The sequence below is a fragment of the Scyliorhinus canicula genome, chromosome 1, assembly GCF_902713615.1.
Source record: "Scyliorhinus canicula chromosome 1, sScyCan1.1, whole genome shotgun sequence".
NCBI classification, from domain to species: domain Eukaryota; kingdom Metazoa; phylum Chordata; class Chondrichthyes; order Carcharhiniformes; family Scyliorhinidae; genus Scyliorhinus; species Scyliorhinus canicula.
Window position 1 is genome coordinate 291,119,361 of NC_052146.1, and position 18,495 is coordinate 291,137,855.

The following is an 18,495-nucleotide window of genomic DNA, read 5'->3' on the forward strand; positions in this document are numbered from 1 at the left end:
AACGGGATGAGGTCCTACAATCAGAATTTAGGGAGTTAGGAGACAAGTTAAAAAGTAGGACCTCAAAGGTAGTAATCTCAGGATTGCTACCAGTGCCACGAAACAGTCAGAGTAGAAATTTAAGAATAGTCAGAATGAATACGTGGCTTGAGAGATAGTGCACGAGGGAGGGGTTCAGATTTTTGGGACATTGGAACCGGTTCTGGGGGGGCGGTGGGACTATTACAAATCGGATGGTCTACACCTGGGCAGGACTGGAACCAATGTTCTCGGGGGTGCTTTTGCCAACACTGTTGGGGAGGTTTTAAACTAATGTGGCAGGGGGATGGGAACCAGATTAGGAAGTTAGAGGTCAGTAAAGAAGCAGCAACTAAAGCCAGTAAGGTACTGGATAATAAACTCAATGTGACTAAGGGGAAGAGTAGACAGGGAAGAGATGATGATCGCAAAGGGACAGGTGGTCTGAGGTGCATTTTAAGGGACAGGTGGTCTGAGGTGCATTTTTTTTAATGCGAGAAGTGTAGCAGGTAAGGCAGATGAACTTAGGGCTTGGATTAGTACCTGGGAATATGATGTTATTGGTATTACTGAGACTTGGTTGAGGGATGGGAAAGACTGGCAGCTAAATATTCCAGGGTATAGATGCTTCAGGAGGGATAGAGAGGGAGGTAAAAGGGGTGGAGGAGTTGCATTACTGGTCAGAGATGATATCACAGCTGTGAGTAAGGAGGGCACCATGGAGGATTCGAGCACTGAGGCAATATGGATAAAGCTAAGAAATGGGAAGGGTGCAGTAACATTGTTGGGACTTTACTATAGGCCTCCCAAAAGCGAGTGTGAAGTAGAGGTACAAATATGTAGACAGATTATAGAACAATGTAGGAGCAATAGGGTGGTTGTAATGGGAGATTTTAACTTCCCCAACATTGAATGGGACTCATGTAGTGTTGGAGGCGTAGATGGAGCAGAATTTGTAAGGAGCATCTAGGAGAGTTTTTTAGAGCAGTATGTAAATAGTCCAACTCGGGAAGGGGCCTTACTGGACCTGGTACCGGGGAATGATCCCGGCCAGGTGGTTGATGTTTCAGTCGGCGATTACTTTGGGAATAGCGATCACAATTCCATAAGTTTTAGAATACTCATGGACAAAGACGAGAGTGGTCCTAAAAGAAGAGTGCTAAATTGGAGAAAGACCTACTATAACAAAATTCGGCAGGAGCTCGGGAATGTGGATTGGGAGCAGCTGGTTACGGGTAAATCCACATTTGAAATGTGGGAGTCTTTTAAGGAAAGGTTGATTTGAGTGCAGGACAGACATGTCCCTGTGAAAATGAGAGATAGAAATGGCAAGATTAGGGAACCATGGATTACAGGTGGAATTGTGAGACTAGGTAAAATGAAAAAGGAAGCATACATAAGATCGAGGCAACTCAAAACTGATGAAGCTTTGGAGGAATATCGGGAAAGTAGGACGAATCTCAACCGCGCAATAAAGAGGGCTAAAAGGGGTCATGAAATATCTTTGGCTAACAGGTTAAGGAAAATCCCAAAACCTTTTATTCGTATATAAGGAGCAAGAGGGTAACTAGAGAAAGGATTGGCCCACTCAAAGACAAAAGAGGGAATTTATGCGTGGAGACAGAGGAAATGAGTGAGCTTCTTAATGAGTACTTTGCATCGGTATTCACCAAGGAGAGGGACATGGTGGATGTTGAGGCTAGGGATGGATGTTTAAATACTCTAGGTCATGTCGGCATAAGGAAGGGGGAGGTTTTGGGTATTCTAAAAGGCATTAAGGTGGACAAGTCCCCAGGACCGGATGGGATCTATCCCAGGTTACTGAGGGAAGCGAGGGACAAAATAGCTGGGGCCTTAACAGATATCTTTGCAGCATCCTTGGGCACGGGTGAGGTCCCGGAGGACTGGAGAATTGCTAATATTGTCCCTTTGTTTAAGAAGGGTAGCAAGGATAATCCAGGGAATTATAGACCTGCGAGCTTGACGTCATGGTAGGCAAACTGTTGGAGAAGATACTGAGGGATAGGATCTATTCACATTTGGAAGAAAATATACTTATCAGTGATAGGCAGCATGGTTTTGTGCAGGGAAGGTCATGTCTTACAAACCTAATAGAATTCTTTGAGGAAGTGACAAAGTTAATTGATGAGGAAAGGGCGGTAGATGTCATATACATGGACTTCAGTAAAGCATTTGATAAAGTTTCCCATGGCAGGTTGATGGAAAAAGTGAAGTTGTATGGGGTTCAGGGTGTACTCGCTAGATGGATAAAGAACTGGCTGGGCAACAGGAGACAGAGAATAGTGGTGGAAGGGAGTGTCTCAAAATGGTGAAAGGTGACTAGTGGTGTTCCACAGGGATCCGTGCTCGGACCACTGTTGTTTGTGATATACATAAATGATCTGGACGAAGGTATAGGTGGTCTGATTAGCAAGTTTGTAGATGATACTAAGATTGGTGGAGTTGCAGATAGCGAGGCGGACTGTCAGAGAATACACAAAATATAGATAGATTGGAGAGTTGGGCAGAGAAATGGCAGATGGAGTTCAATCCAGGCAAATGCGAGGTGATGTATTTTGGAAGATCTAACTCAAGAGCAGACTATATGGTCAATGGAAGAGTCCTGGGGAAAATTGATGTACAGAGAGATCTGGGAGTTCAGGTCCATTGTACCCTGAAGGTGGAAACGCAGGTTGATAGAGTGGACAAGAAGACATACAGCATGCTTTCCTTCATCGGACAGGGTATTGAGTACAAGAGTCGGCAGGTCCTGTTACAGTTGTATCGGACTTTGGTTAGGCCACATTTGGAATACTGCGTGCAGTTCTGGTCGCCACATTACCAGAAGGATGTGGATGCTTCAGAGAGGGTGCAGAGGAGGTTCACCAGGATGTTGCCTGGTATGGAGGGTGCTAGCTATGAAGAAAGGTTGAGTAGATTAGGATTGTTTTCATTGGAAAGACGGAGGTTGAGGGGAGACCTGATTGAGGTCTACAAAATTATGAGAGGTATGGGCAGGGTGGATAGCAACAAGCTTTTTCCAAGAGTGGGGGTGTCAATTACAAGGGGTCACGATTTCAAGGTGAGAGGGGAAAAGTTTAAGGGAGATGTGCGTGGAAAGTTTTTTTACGCAGAGGGTAGTGGGTGCCTGGAATGCTTTGCCAGCGGAGGTGGTAGAGACGGGTACGATAGCATCATTTAAGATGTATCTGGACAGATATATGAATGGGTGGGGAACAGAGAGAAGTAGACCTTGGAAAATAGGCAACAGGTTTAGATAAAGGATCTGGATCAGCACAGGCTGGGAGGGCCGAAGGGCCTGTTCCTGTGCTGTAATTTTCTTTGTTCTTTATATAACCTCTGCTCAGTGTATACTTTAATGATATTGTTGAGATTGGCAACTTGTGGAATGGGAATTTGTTGATGAAACCTATCACACTGACATCATGTTGCACCAACAATGTACTACAAACTGTAACTTTTATTCTATTATTAAAGTTCATTGTACCCAACTTCAGGATGAATAATAAATGGGCAGATTGCAAAGTTATGTCAGTTGAGTTGTTACCTTGGTCATGTGTACCAAATGTTGCTGGTGTCAGATCGTTGGCAGCTAAATTTGCCCACTGAGACATCCACCTCGGGCCGCTGGAAGTAAAGGAGTCTTCAGGATGAGTCTGAAAAATAAATGCATCAAAAAATTAACCAAAGAATATTTTCAATTGCAAAACAAATGTGAAACTTATTTTCTGCAAATTTCTAATCCACTGATTAAACAAATATATTACAATTGAAATCTCATTTCACATGTTCGCAATACAACTCAGGATAAGCCTTTCTGAAATTATGGTTCTTCAATACTCAATTAGTAATGACACTTGGTCAATGGATTTTTCAATTGAAAAATGAAAATCGCTTAGTGTCACGAGTAGGCTTCAATGAAGTTACTGCGAAAAGCCCCTAGTCGCCACATTCCGGCGCCTGTCCGTGGAGGCTGGTACGGGAATCGAACCGTGCTGCTGGCCTGCTTGGTCTGCTTTAAAAGCCAGCGATTTAGCCCAGTGGGCTAAACCAGCCCCTATTCTACGGGGCTCGCCCGTGGCATTCTTGCGGTGCGTGGGGCGGGAGAATACAGCCAGCCCTTAATCTGGATACCATAACCTTTTAATAACATTACGACAACAGATACACAAGAATTCCTAATTGGGTCAAAAAAATAATGGCCATTATTTAAAAAAAAATTTAGGGTACCCAATTCATTTTTTCCAATTAAGGGGCAATTTAGCGTGGCCAATCCACCTAGCTCGCACATTTTTGGGTTGTGGGGACGAAACCCACACAAACGCAAACTCCACACGGATAGTGACCCAGAGCCGGGATCGAACCTGGGACCTCGGTGGCATGAAAAATAATGGCCATTATGATGGTGATAGCTGTTCTTTAATGGCAACTGACCAAGTTTGCTTTTGTAATGGTTTCCTCTTATAGTCAAAAGCACAATTCTTCACCCAAAATAATTGCTGAACCTTAAACTAGGACATGTACCAAAAATATTTTGCTTTGCTTATTGGTTATCATTATGAAAATTTATTAAGGACATTCTTTCATATGATGCAGAATTAGGCCAACAGGAGCAGATTGACCAATTCCATTTGGCCCATCTAGTCTGCTCTGCCATTCGATCATGGCTGATCTCATCCTGGCCTTAACTTCACCGTCCTGCCGTTCTCCATAACCCTTCATCCCATTACCAATTAAAGATCTGTCTAACTCCTCCCAAATTTACTCACTGTCCCAGCACTCTGGGATAGAGAATTCCACAGATTCGCAACACTTTGGATGAAGTAGTTTCTCCTCAACTCCCTTTTAAAGTTGCTACCTCATATCCTAAGACTATGATCTCATGTTCTAGAATGCCCCACAAGAGGAAGCATCCTCTCCACGTTTACTTTATCCATACGGTTGCACAAGTGGATAGCACTGTGGCTTCACAGCGCCAGGGTCCCAGGTTCGATTCCCCGCTGGGTCACTGTCTGTGCAGAGTCTGCACGTTCTCCCCGTGTCTGCGTGGGTTTCCTCTGGGTGCTCCGGCTTCCTCCCACAGTCCAAAGACGTGTGGGTTAGTTGGATTGGCCATGATAAATTGTCCTTAGTGACCAAAAAGGTTAGGAGGGGTTATTGGGTTACGGGGATAGGGTGGAAGTGAGGGCTTAAGTGGGTCGGTGCAGACTCGATGGGCCAAATGGCCTCATTCTGCACTGTATGTTCTATACCTTTTAGCATCTTGTATACCTCAATTTGATCTCCCCTCATTCTTCTAAACGAGAGAGTATAGGCCTAAACTGTTCAATCCCTATTGATATGACAAACCCCATATCTCTGAAATCAACCTCGTGAACCTCCTCTGAGTTACCTCCAATGCCACTACATCTTTCCTAAATAAGGGGACCAAAACTGCACAATATTCCAGGTGTGGTCTCATCAATGCCTTGTATAGCTGCAGTAAGAAGTCTTACAACACCAGGCTAAAGTCCAACAGGTTTGTTTCGAATCACTAGCTTTCGGAGCACTGCTCCTTCCTCAGGTGAATGAAGAGGTAGGTTCCAGAAACACAAGCTAGTGGTTCGAAACAAACCTATTGGACTTTAACCTGGTGTTGAAAGACTTCTTATTGTGCTCACTCGAGTCCAACGTCGGCGTCTCCACATTTTGTATAGTTGCTTCAACAATGATAATAATAATCTTTATTATTGTCACAAGTAGGCTTACATTAACACTGCACTGAAGTTACTGTGAAAAGCCCCCAGTTGTCACACTCCACCGCCTGTTCGGGTACACAGAGAGAATTCAGAATTTCCAATTCACTAACAAGCACTTTTTTCGGGACATGTGGGAGGAAACCGGAACACCCAGAGCAAACCCACGCAGACAGGGGGAGAACATGCAAACTCCGCAGAGACAGCAAACCAAGCTGGAATTGAACCCAGGACCCTGGCACGGTGAAGCAATAGTGCTAACCATTGTGGAGATGCCAGAGAGAGGGAGGGTTGTAGGATTGGAGGAGGTTACAGAGAGAAGGGGGGTAATTGAGGTTGGAGGAGGTTTCAGAGGGAGGGAAGGTGGTAGGGCATGAGGTGCACAAGGGGAAAATTGTAGGGCTGGAGGAGGTACAAAGAGAGGAAGAGTTGTAGGCCTGAAGGAGGTTATGGAGATGGGGAGAGTTGTAGGGGCCGTAAGGAGTTAAAGAAAGAATGAAGGCTGTAGTACTAGAATTACAGAGATAGTGAGGGCTGAAGGCGATGGAGAAGATAACAGTGGTAGGGAGGGTTGTAGGGCTAATAGTGGTTACAGAGGAGGAGGTAAAGAGATAGGATATGAGAGGATTTCATGTTATCATAAAACATACTAAGTGCCTTCCTCCAACTATCTTTATACTCTATTCCTTTAGCTACAAATGTCAACATTCCATTTGCTTTCTTTATTATCTGCTGTACCTGCCTGTTAGTTTTCTGTGACTCATGTATGAGGACCCCAGAACCCTCTGCAAAGCAGCACCCTGAAGTCTCTCACCATTTAGATAATAAGTTGCCTTCCAATTTTTCCGACCAAAATTTATGACCGCTCAATTATCCATGCTAAACTCCATCTGCCAGATTTTGGCTCACTCTCCTATCTATACCCATTTTTAAGGTTCTTATTTGGCTTCATTTATTTTAGTCACCTGGAATGACGCAACAATTCAAGTTGACTCTAATAGTGCTTATAAACAGACACAAGTGAAACCTGCTCACACATTTTCAAATTATATTTTCACCCTTAGACATAATTACTATAATATAACTATAATTACATGTTATTGCATCAGTAACAATGAAAATAGATAAAATAGTAGTTAGCTATTCTCAAAAAGAATGAAGACTAATTGGACAGAAAAATACTTTATATACATTTGATTTTGAGCCTCCCTTCAATAATTTATTCGCAACATGGATGCTCCTCAGGATAGCATGGCCTAACCATCTTCAGTTGCTACATCAACAATCATAAGGTCAGCAGTAGCACTCTTCACTGACATACTGTATGGTAACCAGAGAGCATCTAAGCTTGAATTGACAATAGAAGGTAACATTTGGGCCAAAAAAATGCCAGATAATGACTTACCTCCAACAAAAAATGTCCAGCTATCTAAACTCAACTTTCAGTAGCATTATGATTGCTACATCAAGAGCATCTACAGGAGATTAGGATGAATGGCAGATGGGGAAGTTGACAGGAGGAATAGGTATCAAAATGATTAGTTTGTCGATATAAATTTTAAAATGAATACGCCAATAGTATTATTGCTTGCAGTTTCATTCTCGTCTACTGGGAAAAGTTCACGTTTCACTCAATTTTCAAGCATTAGTCCTAAAATAGAATATATTATTGACCAGTTAAAAAGCAGAATGCTGTAAAATAAAAGCCTTCATGGCAGTGAAGTACATCCACACGGCCTCCTGGGGCTGGTTTAAAAAAAAACTAATCACTCATTCTTTGATACCTGCCACATAAGTATAGCTAATGCACTTTAGCCAATTCCCATGGTGTATAACAAAATACTGAAAGTATCCATTAAAAGATCTATTACCTACCATTCCATTAATCAGAAAAATCTAAAGAAATCAAACTTATCTACTTAAAATCAGAGTTTTATACTTTTAAGTCTGCTTGCACATTTCCATTACATACAGAAGTTAATTCAGTATGGCAAATGCAAGAGAAATACAATTCTGAGTCATATTTGACTCGAAACATTAACCGTTTCTCTCTCCGCAGATGCTGCCAGAGTTGCTGAGTATTTCTAATACTTTTGTTTTTATTTTGTATTTCCAACATCTGGAATATTTTATTTTTATTCTACAAATGCTGGAGAGGTTTCTTTAGGTGCAAGATAGCTTTTGGCAAAAAAAATACTCAAACAATTAGGAATACAAATGTTGACTTTCAGATACTAATAACCTGGTAAAAGTCAGTGCCTCTGCTCCAAGATAACATTTTCAGTGATGGGAAATAATTCCACTGAGCTCCAAAAAAACAGCATCCACTGTGTGTTCATTAGCTGGAAATCCAATATTTATGCTTTACGAAAAAGTGATTTGCAAAATTTAAAAAAGGTTACAACCGGTATTAGCTTAGGCGAATGAATATCTAACTCATTAAAAATGTATCTTCTAACTGAATGATGATGCATGGTTTACTATCAAGCAACAATCGCATTTAATTCCAGCAGCACCATCTACTTCACAGGAAACCAAAATGATTATGAATCCACTATCAACTGCAAGAAATGGAGAACTCTTCATAAAATTGTAGACACGGTGGGCTGTAGTTTCTTTCATTATCATTGTAGAATTTACAGTGCAGGAGGCCATTCAGCCCATCAAGTTGGCACCGGCTCTTGGAAAGAGCACCCTACTTAAGCCCTTGCCTCCAATCTATCCCCGTAACCCTACCCAATCCTTTTTGGACACTAAGGGCAATTTAGCATGGCCAATCCACCTACCTGCACATCTTTGGACTGTGGGAGGAAACTGGAGTGCCCGGAGGAAACACACGCAGACATGGGAAGAACGTGCAGACTCCGCCCAGACAGTGACCCAAGCCGGGAATTTAACCTGGGACCCTGGAGCTGTGAAGCTACTGTGCTAACCACTGTGCTACTGTGTTGCCCAGTAATAATCTTTATTGTCACAAGTAGGCTTACATTAACACTGCAATGAAGTTGCTGTGAAAAGCCCAGTGTCGCCACATTCCGACGCCTGTTCGGGTACACAGAGAGAATTCAGAAAGTCCAAATTACCTAAGAGCACATCTTTCGGGACTTGCGGGAGGAAACCGGAGCATCCGGAGGAAACCCACACAGACACAGAGAGAACAGTGACCAAAGCCGGGAATCGAACCTGGGAACCTGCCGCTGTGAAGCCATAGTGCTGACCACTATGCTACCGTGCTGCCCACAATAAGGGACAGCATCAAAGGGTTAATCCGGGATATATTGTCAATATATATTATATTGATCATCAGCAACTGGGGATATAACATCCATCTCCCTATGTTTTGAGTGCACTAGATTTTGTCACAGATGCAAAATATTTCTTGTATTTAAAACTGAATGAAAGCGATGCAGATCAACCAGAACCTGAAACTCTCAGTTGCTTTTTGCTAACAAATTGATCTGCGGAATCACAGGCATCTACAATTATCTAAATTTAGACAGACTGCAAGTGTAGCCTCAAAAGCACACAGCAGGTTAACACTAAAACGTCACAATAATGCTCCATAAGCTAGAAAACCATTGAACCAGACCACATGAGATGTACAAAATGTTTCTATCCACCACACATTACAATCACATCACAGCTAGTAGACAAATATTTACAATGGACTGGATCAAGTTTCTAATTCACAAGCAGCAAATCACAAGACAGGGGAGCAAAATAATCATTTATGTTAAAAACAGGTAGAAAAGCAACAAATAAGGAACTAATAGCACTATATGAAAACACCAAATGAAGCATGAACAATCAACAGTCGGTAATGTCTACAAAGTTACAAGAACCTGATTAAGTTTACTCTTGGCTCAAAATTGGTTGATAATATTTGTACCACACAAGTGCTAATGCCATGTAATAGCCGTTTTGAACAAGGAAAAATCCAGCTACCACCCACCCACCCCCCCAATCAAAACCTGAAGGACCACCACTGACCAGAAGCTTGAGGCATATTATCACGGCTACAAAAGCATGGCAGAGGCTAAATGCTTTACAATCAGAGCTTATTTTCTGACCTTTCAAAGTCTCTTCACCGTTTATCAGGTTCAGCTCAAGAAAGAAGTGATGGAACATTCACCAATCACCTGAATACATCAGCAACAACATTCAAGAAGCTCCTTACCATCCAGGGCAGAGTACTTCAATCGAACGATGCCCTTGCATTCAATACCCCTTACACTTACTGCATCTCACATGCCCTGGCTGTGGCATTAATAATAATATTAATAATAATAATCGCTTATTGTCACAAGTAAGCTTCAATGAAGTTACTGTGAGAAGCCCCTAGTCGCCACATTCCGGCACCTGTTCGGGGAGGCTGGTACGGGAATTGAACCGTGCGGCAGGCATTGTTCTGCATTACAAGCCAGCTGTTTAGCCCACTGTGCTAAACCAGCCCCTGGTATTATGGCACATTGCCACCATTCAGATACTATTTGACTTAAATAAGCAAAATACTGTGGATGCTGTACTCAAACAAAAACAGGGAATGCTGGAAAGACTCAGCAGATCTGGCAGCATCTGCAAGGAGAGAAAACAGAGTAAACGTTTCAAGTCCATTTGACTCTTCATCGTAATTAAAAGAGTAAAAATGTGTTGGATATTACACTGCAGTTGGCAGAGATTGCAACAAAGATGTAGCAAACTTACGAACAAGAGACAGATAACACAGTGTGGGAGGGGGAAGGGAGGGTTTTTGCATTGACACAAAAAAAGTATGGGGTATGTTTTAAAAAAGGGTTAAGGTGGAGGAGAAAGATCACAGTTTAAAGTTGTTGAACTTCAATATTGAAGTGGGGTGTTTGGGTTGATTTCCCTTGCTATCCTGTGCGTTTAAAATGTTAAAATATCAAAAACTTGAATTAAAATATTTTAAAAAACTAATTCCGGAGGGCTGTAGCTTACCAAGTCAGAAGAGGAGATACTGATCCTCCAGTTTGCATTAGGCTTCACTGGAGCACTGCAGCAAGCCAAAGACAGGCACGTGGGTATGCGAGCAAAGTTAAAATGGCACGCAACCGTAAGGTTAGGGTCAAACTTGCGGACAGAGTGAAGGTGTTCTGCAAAGTGGACCCACAATATGTCAGTAGTTAACCTTAAAAACCTTAAAAATAATGCAAAAGGCAGCATTCATAGGGAACATACTTATTTAGTGATCGTGAATTGTTGGTGGTTATCAAGGTGACTGCAACTGAAACAGAGAACTATGGGAAATAAAACATATGGTCTACATCATGAATGAAATGGATCTACAGATTACAACTCCACTGGGGAAATCAGCATTCCATTTTCAAAAGTGCTATCCAGTTCCCAGTGATGCTCTGGGGACCTGCAGTTGAATCCCACCACAGCAGATGGTAAAATTTGAATTCAAAAACAGCTGGAATTAAATGTCTAACGATGACCATACAACCATCGTCGGTTGTCGTAAAAACCCCTCTGGTTCAATAATGTCCTCTGGGGAAGGAAATCTGCCCTCCTTACCTGGTCTGGCCTACATGTGACTCCAGACCCGCAGCAATGTGGTTGATTTTTAAGTGCTCTCTGAAAAGGCCTAGCAAGCCACTTAACAAAAAGGCAACTCGAGATGGGATATAAATGCTGGTCCAGCCAGCGATGCCCACATCCCATAAATCAAGAAAACAAATATAAAACATTAATTCATCAATATTTTACTTCTCATTAGTTGGTAATTAAAATTGAAAATATGTTTCATTTAGAAATAATCCTATAGCAGTCAACCATGTTGATCAATAGAAACACTGAAAAGTGAAATGGTCTGAGGTGCAATTTTTAGGGTGTGCACACGCAATATTTGCCACAAGTGAAAAAGTATACATTTGAAGTAAAACTTGACGTGCTCATTTAAGTTCCTCAAAAAATATCTCAAATCAACAATGGAAATTAGATCCTGATCACACATGCACAATTGACTCCTAATGATCCTGCAAGATCTGCAAAAGAACGTGTTTATTCAAATCTTCCTAAAGCTCACAGTGCCCTCTGTTGGGAAGTAACATACTATGCAAATAAGATTAAGAATCAAGGCAGAGAAAACATCTGATTTGGTAACAAAAGTAGCTTTTACACTGTTATTCCAGAGTGGGAGGGTGAGATCAGAACTTACATCAAGAATAAACACTTTTCAAGATTATCTAATATTGTTGGAAAGAGAGGCATATGAAGCTTTTCGGCTTACACATTCATCAGGACAAATGAAAAACGCTAAACATCGAAAGATAATACCAACCTTCTATCATTTTCACATGGTCTTAACTCCAACACTTCCCTCCCCTAATCTTTCTATCTCAATTTCTGGGGCTAGACTGTCCACTAGTATCCATTAAACCCCACCAACTCACACAACTACCTTGACTACAGCTCTTCACACCTCACATACTGCAAGGATTCTATCCCATTCTCCCAGTTCATTTGCCTCCAATGATGCCACTTTCCAAAACAGTGCTGCTGACAGGTCTTCATTCTTCCTTAACCGTGGTTTCCCACCCCAATCATGGTTTCCCCACCCACTGTGGTCGACAGAGCTCTCAATTGTGTCCATCCCTTCCCCTCCCTCCTAGAACCAGGATAGGGTCTCCCTTGCCCTCACATTTCACCCCACCAGCCTCCGCATTCAAAGAATCATCCTCCACCAGCTCCATCAACACCAGCATGATGCCACCACCATACACGTCTTCCCCTCACTCTCTCCGTCAACATTTTGTAGGGACTATTCCCTCCAGGATACCCTAGTCCAATACTCCAACACCACCTAGCCTCACCCTCTTCCATGGCACCTTCCCACACAATTGCAGAAGGTGGAACACCAACCTCTATACCTCCTCCCTGTTTACCAAGGACCTAAACATTATTTTCAGGTGAAACAATACTTCACGTGCACCTCCTTCAATCCAGTCTACTGCATTTGCTGCTCCCAGTGTGGTCTGCTTTACATTGGAGATACTAAGTGCACACCGGGTGACTGCTTTGCAGAACCCCTTCGGTCCGTCTGCAAGCAGGACGCAGACCGTGCTATTTCGACCCACCGTCCTCTCTTATATTCACATGTCTGTCCTTGGCCTGCTGCACTGTTCCAGTGAAGCCCAGTGAAAACCGGAGGAATAGCACCTGATTATCAAATTAGGCACGTTACAGCCTTCCAGACTTAAAAAAAATATATATTTTCATTCTCCATTTTCACATTTTCTTCAGAATTTACACCCCACCAACAAACAGTAAACGGTAATGAATACAATGTCAATCCCCTTATTAACAACAACGATCCCATCCTCCCACCACCCCCCCAAACAAAGTTACATGAGGCTACATCGGTTCATGACCCGCTCAGTCCCATTTCTCAATTCTGCCACAGTCCTATTGCCTTCACAAGCTCATCCGCTGCCCCAAAATAGGTCACCCTCAACTTAGCTGGGTATACTATGCCGCAATGCACCTTGCTGATGTACAATGCCTTCGTCACCCGGCTGAAGGTAGCACATCTCCTCACCAGCTCCACTGTAAAATCCTGGAATATGCGTACACCAGCTCCAGCCCACTGCACCACCCGCTTCTGCTTTGCCCAGTACAGGACTTTCTCCTTCGCCATACCTATGGAAACACACAGCTACTACTCTTGCTGGCTCATTCGCCTTTGGTATAGGCCTCCACAACCAACGAGCCCAATCCAGTTCATATCGAGGGGGATCGTTCCCCCTCCCCAAATAGCTTTGCCAACATCGTGGCAAAATGCTCCGTCGGCCTCGGGCCTTCTAACCCTTCGGGCAGACCCACAATCCTCAGATTCTGCTGCCTGGATCTGTTTTCCAGGTCTTCCATTTTGGCTCGCTGACACCTGTGGGTCTCTATCACCTTCCTCAACTCTTTCCCCATCAAGGTGAGTTGATCATTGTGCTACGATAATGCCTCTTCCACTTTCTTCAGTGTCTCACCTTGCTCCCGCACCTCCGCCGCCCTCACCGGGGAAACGCCTCCTCCACCAGCACTTTCAATACCGCCCAATCTCCTCCTTCATCGCTTCCATGTGCTTTGTGAACTGTTTTTCAAGCTCCATGGACATCACCGTGGTCATTTCTTCTGCTGTGAGCGATGCGGCCTCCCCTGGTGCTCCAGCCTCCGCTTTCCTTACAGTTCCTGCGCTGACTTTTCCACTCCCCGGCGGACTTTCATTAACCCCCTTTCTCATAGCCGTTTTTTTCCCCCAACTTGGACATTTCTCCTCCCTGTGCCTTCTTACAGCTTTTTCAGCCTCCGTTGCACCCGGGACGGGCGTTAAAACCCCAAAATTTCTACTCCCAAGCGGGAGCCCTCCAGTGTACTTAATGATCTGTTTGCGGTGCTTGCAGAAAAATACTTTTCACTGTACCTCGGTACATGTGACAATAAACAAATCCAAACCAATCTTTGGACTGTGGGAGGAAACCGGAGCACCTGGAGGAAACGCACGCAGGCATGGGGAGAAAGTGCAAACGCCACAGTCACCCGAAGCCGGAATTGAACCTGGGTCCCTGGCACTGAGAGGCAGCAGTGCTAACCACTGTGCCACCCATTTAGTTCAACAACTTCAGGCTGAACTCTCTCCTCCACCTTCACCCCACTTTTATTTCTATCAATTTATTTTCATTTCTTCCATCGATCCGTTTTTCCCTCACCATTTCCCTGCCCCTCCCCCTCCTCCCGGACAATCTGTTCCATGTTTCTAGTTGTCCTTTGACACACTGCTTTGTTCTGCTATGAACACATTCTAATCTCTTAATGTGTCACTATTGGCACTCTTCCTAGCCTTGATCACCCCCATTTACATTCCCTTTGTCTTTCTGTTCTTTGACAGTCTCCACCTGTCACTGATCTTCTATTCAGCCCCACGTGCCTTCCCACAGAACAGTAGAAATCTGGTCCCATTTTCAGTTCTCTCCAGCCTTGACAAAGAGTCATCCAGACTTCAAACGTTAGCTCCCTTCTCTCCACAGATGCTGTCAGACCTGCTGAGATTGTCCAGTATTTTTTGTTTTTGTTTGATTCCAGCATCCGCAGTAATTTGCTTTTATCAAAAGATAATATCTAAGGAAGGACCCCATATCTAAGGAAGGATGTGCTGGCCTTGGAAAGGGTCCAGAGGAGGTTCACAAGAATGATCCCTGGAATGAAGAATTCGTCATATGAGGAATGTTTGAGAACTCTGGGTTTGTACTCGTTGGAGTTTAGAAGGATGAGAGGGGATCTTATTGAAACTTACAAGATACTGCGAGGCCTGGATAGAGTGGACTTGGAGAGGATGTTTCCACTTGTAGGAAAAAGTAGAACACCATCTCAGACTAAAGGGACGATCCTTTAAAACAGAGATGAGGAGGAATTTCTTCAGCCTCAGGTGGCGAATCTGTGGAACTCTTTGCCGCAGAAGGCTCCCGAGGCCAATTCACTGAGTGTCTTTGAGATAGAGATAGACAGGTTCTTGATTAATAAGGGGATCAGGGGTTATGGGGAGAAGGCAGGAGCATGGGGACGAGAAAATATCAGCCGTGATTGAATGGCGGAGCAGACTCGATGGGCCAAGTGGCCTAATTCTGCTCCTATGTCTTATGGTCTTCTAATAATTCACACCAAAGAGAAAAGGGTGTGGATTGGTTGGCAAGCCGGCTCTAGCCGAAGCAATGTCATGGATGGAGTAACTGGGGACTCATATGTTCTCTGAGCTCCCTGGCAATTCAAAGAAGGCACAAGACTTAAACAAATTCCTTTATTGCAGAGAGTCAGTCCCTGTATATGAATGTATGTCGCTTCTGGCAAGCCTAAATGAGCCATGTTAAGAACTTGACTTAAACTGTTTGATAGAGCAGTTATTAGCACATTCAAAATTGTTCCCCATTATTTTGCTATGTCAATGCCTCGGCCAAACCCTTTTTTCCTGTAGTATAAATTGTTGTGGTTGTTTGAACTTTGCGCTTTTGCCTTTGCCCTGATGAGTGCAAGATGTAAAGCTTTGGCAACATATCTCTCTTCTCAACAATGTTCAGATAAATCTACTATTAAGCAATTCATTATCTACTAGCTCATTTCAGCTGCTAAAGAACTCATGCCACAAAACAGTACACAATGCTAATATGTTAATCTACATAAACTTGAGTATTTATAGCTCTTGCATTCTTAGATTGCCAAAGCAGTAGGAAATTAATATAGTAATTGAAATTAAATTAGGGCTAAACAATGTATAAAAGGATCTTGCAGAATCACACTTAAAACATAATTAACCATAAACTTGAATTGAATCACAATCATTTTTTGCTGTTTTGGAATATAAATAAGTGCTTCAAACCTGAAGCATCTACCGTAACTGACCATTCTGGTAACTGGAATATATAGCATAGAAGCAGGCCATATGATCCAACAAGTTAAAGCTGATATTTATGCTCCACTCAAGTCTCTTCCTATTGTTTCTCACCTAACACTTAGCATAGATTTTTATTCCCATCTCCTTTACATGCTAATATAGCTCCCCTCAAATGCATCAATACTGCTTTTTATTTATTTTATTTTTTCACAGGATGTGGACGGCCTTGGTTAGGCCAGCATTCATTGAACAATTCCTGGAACTTCCTTCCATATAGCAATGTGGGTGTACCTGCACCACATGGAATTCAACGGTTCAAGGAAGCGGCTCACAACCACCTTCACAAAGCAATTAGGTGTGGACAATAAATGTTGGCATAGCATCCCGGGAAAGAAAGAACATAACAACATAAGAACTAGGAGCAGGAGTAGGCCACCTGGCCCCTCGAGCCTGCTCCTTTATTCCTTTATTCCCTTTATTCTTCAAAAAACTATCTATCTTTATCTTATAGAACATAGAACACTACAGCGCAGTACGGGCCCTTCGGCCCTCGATGTTGCGCCGACCTGTGAAACCATCTGAAGCCTATCTGACCTACACTATTCCATTTTCATCCATATGTCTATCTAGTGACCACTTAAATGCCCTTAAAGTTGGCGAGTCTACTACTATTGCAGGCAGGGCGTTCCACACCCCTACTACTCTCTGAGTAAAGAAACTGCCTCTGACATCTGTCCGATATCTCTCACCCCTCAATTTAAAGCTATGTCCCCTCGTGTTGGTCATCACCATCCGAGGAAAAAGACTCTCACTGTCCACCCTATCTAACCCTCTGACTATCTTATATGTCTCTATTAAGTCACCTCTCAGCCTTCTCCTCTCTAACGAAAACAACCTCAATTCCCTGAGCCTTTCCTCGTAAGACCTTCCCTCCATACCAGGCAACATCCTAGTAAATCTCCTCTGAACCCTTTCCAAAGCTTCCACATCCTTCCTATAATGTGGTGACCAGAACTGCACGCAGTACTCCAGGTGTGGCCGCACCAGAGTTATGTACAGCTGCAGCATGACCTTGTGGTTCCGAAACTCAATCCCCCTGCTTATAAAGGCTAGCACACCATATGCCTTCTTAACAGCCCTATTAACCTGGGTGGCAACTTTCAGGGATTTATGTACCTGGATGCCGAGATCTCTCTGTTCATCTACACTACCAAGAATCTTGCCATTAGCCCAGTACTCTGCATTCCTGTTACTCCTTCCAAAGTGAACCACCTCACACTTTTCCGCATTAAACTCCATCTGCCACCTCTCAGCCCAGCTCTGCAGCTTATCTATGTCCCTCTGTATCCTATAACATCCTTCAGCACTATCCACAACTCCACCGACCTTCGTGTCATCTGCAAATTTACTAACCCATCCTTCTACACCCTCTTCCAGGTCATTTATAAAAATGACAAACAGCAGTGGCCCCAAAACAGATCCTTGCGGTACACCACTAGTAACTGAACTCCAGGATGAACATTTGCCATCAACCACCACCCTCTGTCTTCTTTCAGCTAGCCAATTACTGATCCAAACCGCTAAATCACCTTCAATTCCATACTTCCTTATTTTCTGCAATAGCCTACCGTGGGGAACCTTATCAAACGCCTTACTGAAATCCATATACACCACATCAACAGCTTTACCCTGATCCACCTGTTTGGTCACCTTCTCAAAAAACTCAATAAGGTTTGTGAGACATGACCTACCCTTCACAAAACCGTGTTGAGTATCGCTAATCAACTTGTTCTTTTCAAGATGATTATAAACCCTATCTCTTAAATAACCTTTTCCAACATTTTACCCACAACCGAAGTAAGGCTCACAGGTCTATAATTACCAGGGTTGTCTCTACTCCCCTTCTTGAACAAGGGGACAACATTTGCTATCCTCCAGTCTTCCGGCACTATTCCTGTCGACAAAGACGACATAAAGATCAAGGACAAAGGCTCTGCAATCTCCTCCCTGGCTTCCCAGAGAATCCTAGGATAAATCCCATCTGGCCCAGGGGACTTATCTATTTTGCCATTTTCTAAAATTGCTAACACCTCCTCCTTTTGAACCTCAATTCCATCTAGCCTGGTCGACTGAACCTGAGTGTTCTCCTCGACAACATTGGCTTTCTCCAGTGTAAACACTGACGAAAAATACCCATTTAATGCTTCCCCTATCTCCTCTGATTCCACACACAACTTTCCACTACTATCCTTGATTGGCCCTAATCTTACTCGAGTCATTCTTTTGTTCCTGATATACCTATAGAAAGCCTTAGGGTTTTCC

The 18,495-nt window shown here is 43.2% G+C and overlaps 1 protein-coding gene across 13 annotated transcripts in view; it reads right to left on the reverse strand.

Annotated features, from left to right (window-relative positions):
• cep170aa (centrosomal protein 170Aa) overlaps window positions 1-18,495 on the reverse strand; it is a 198,809-nt gene that overhangs the window by 48,773 nt on the left and 131,541 nt on the right. For all 13 annotated transcript variants that reach the window (XM_038815096.1, XM_038815157.1, XM_038815166.1 and 10 more), the window contains one exon: window positions 3,587-3,695. In XM_038815096.1, the coding sequence (XP_038671024.1) occupies window positions 3,587-3,695 (109 nt within the window). The remainder of the gene's footprint in view (window positions 1-3,586; window positions 3,696-18,495) is intronic.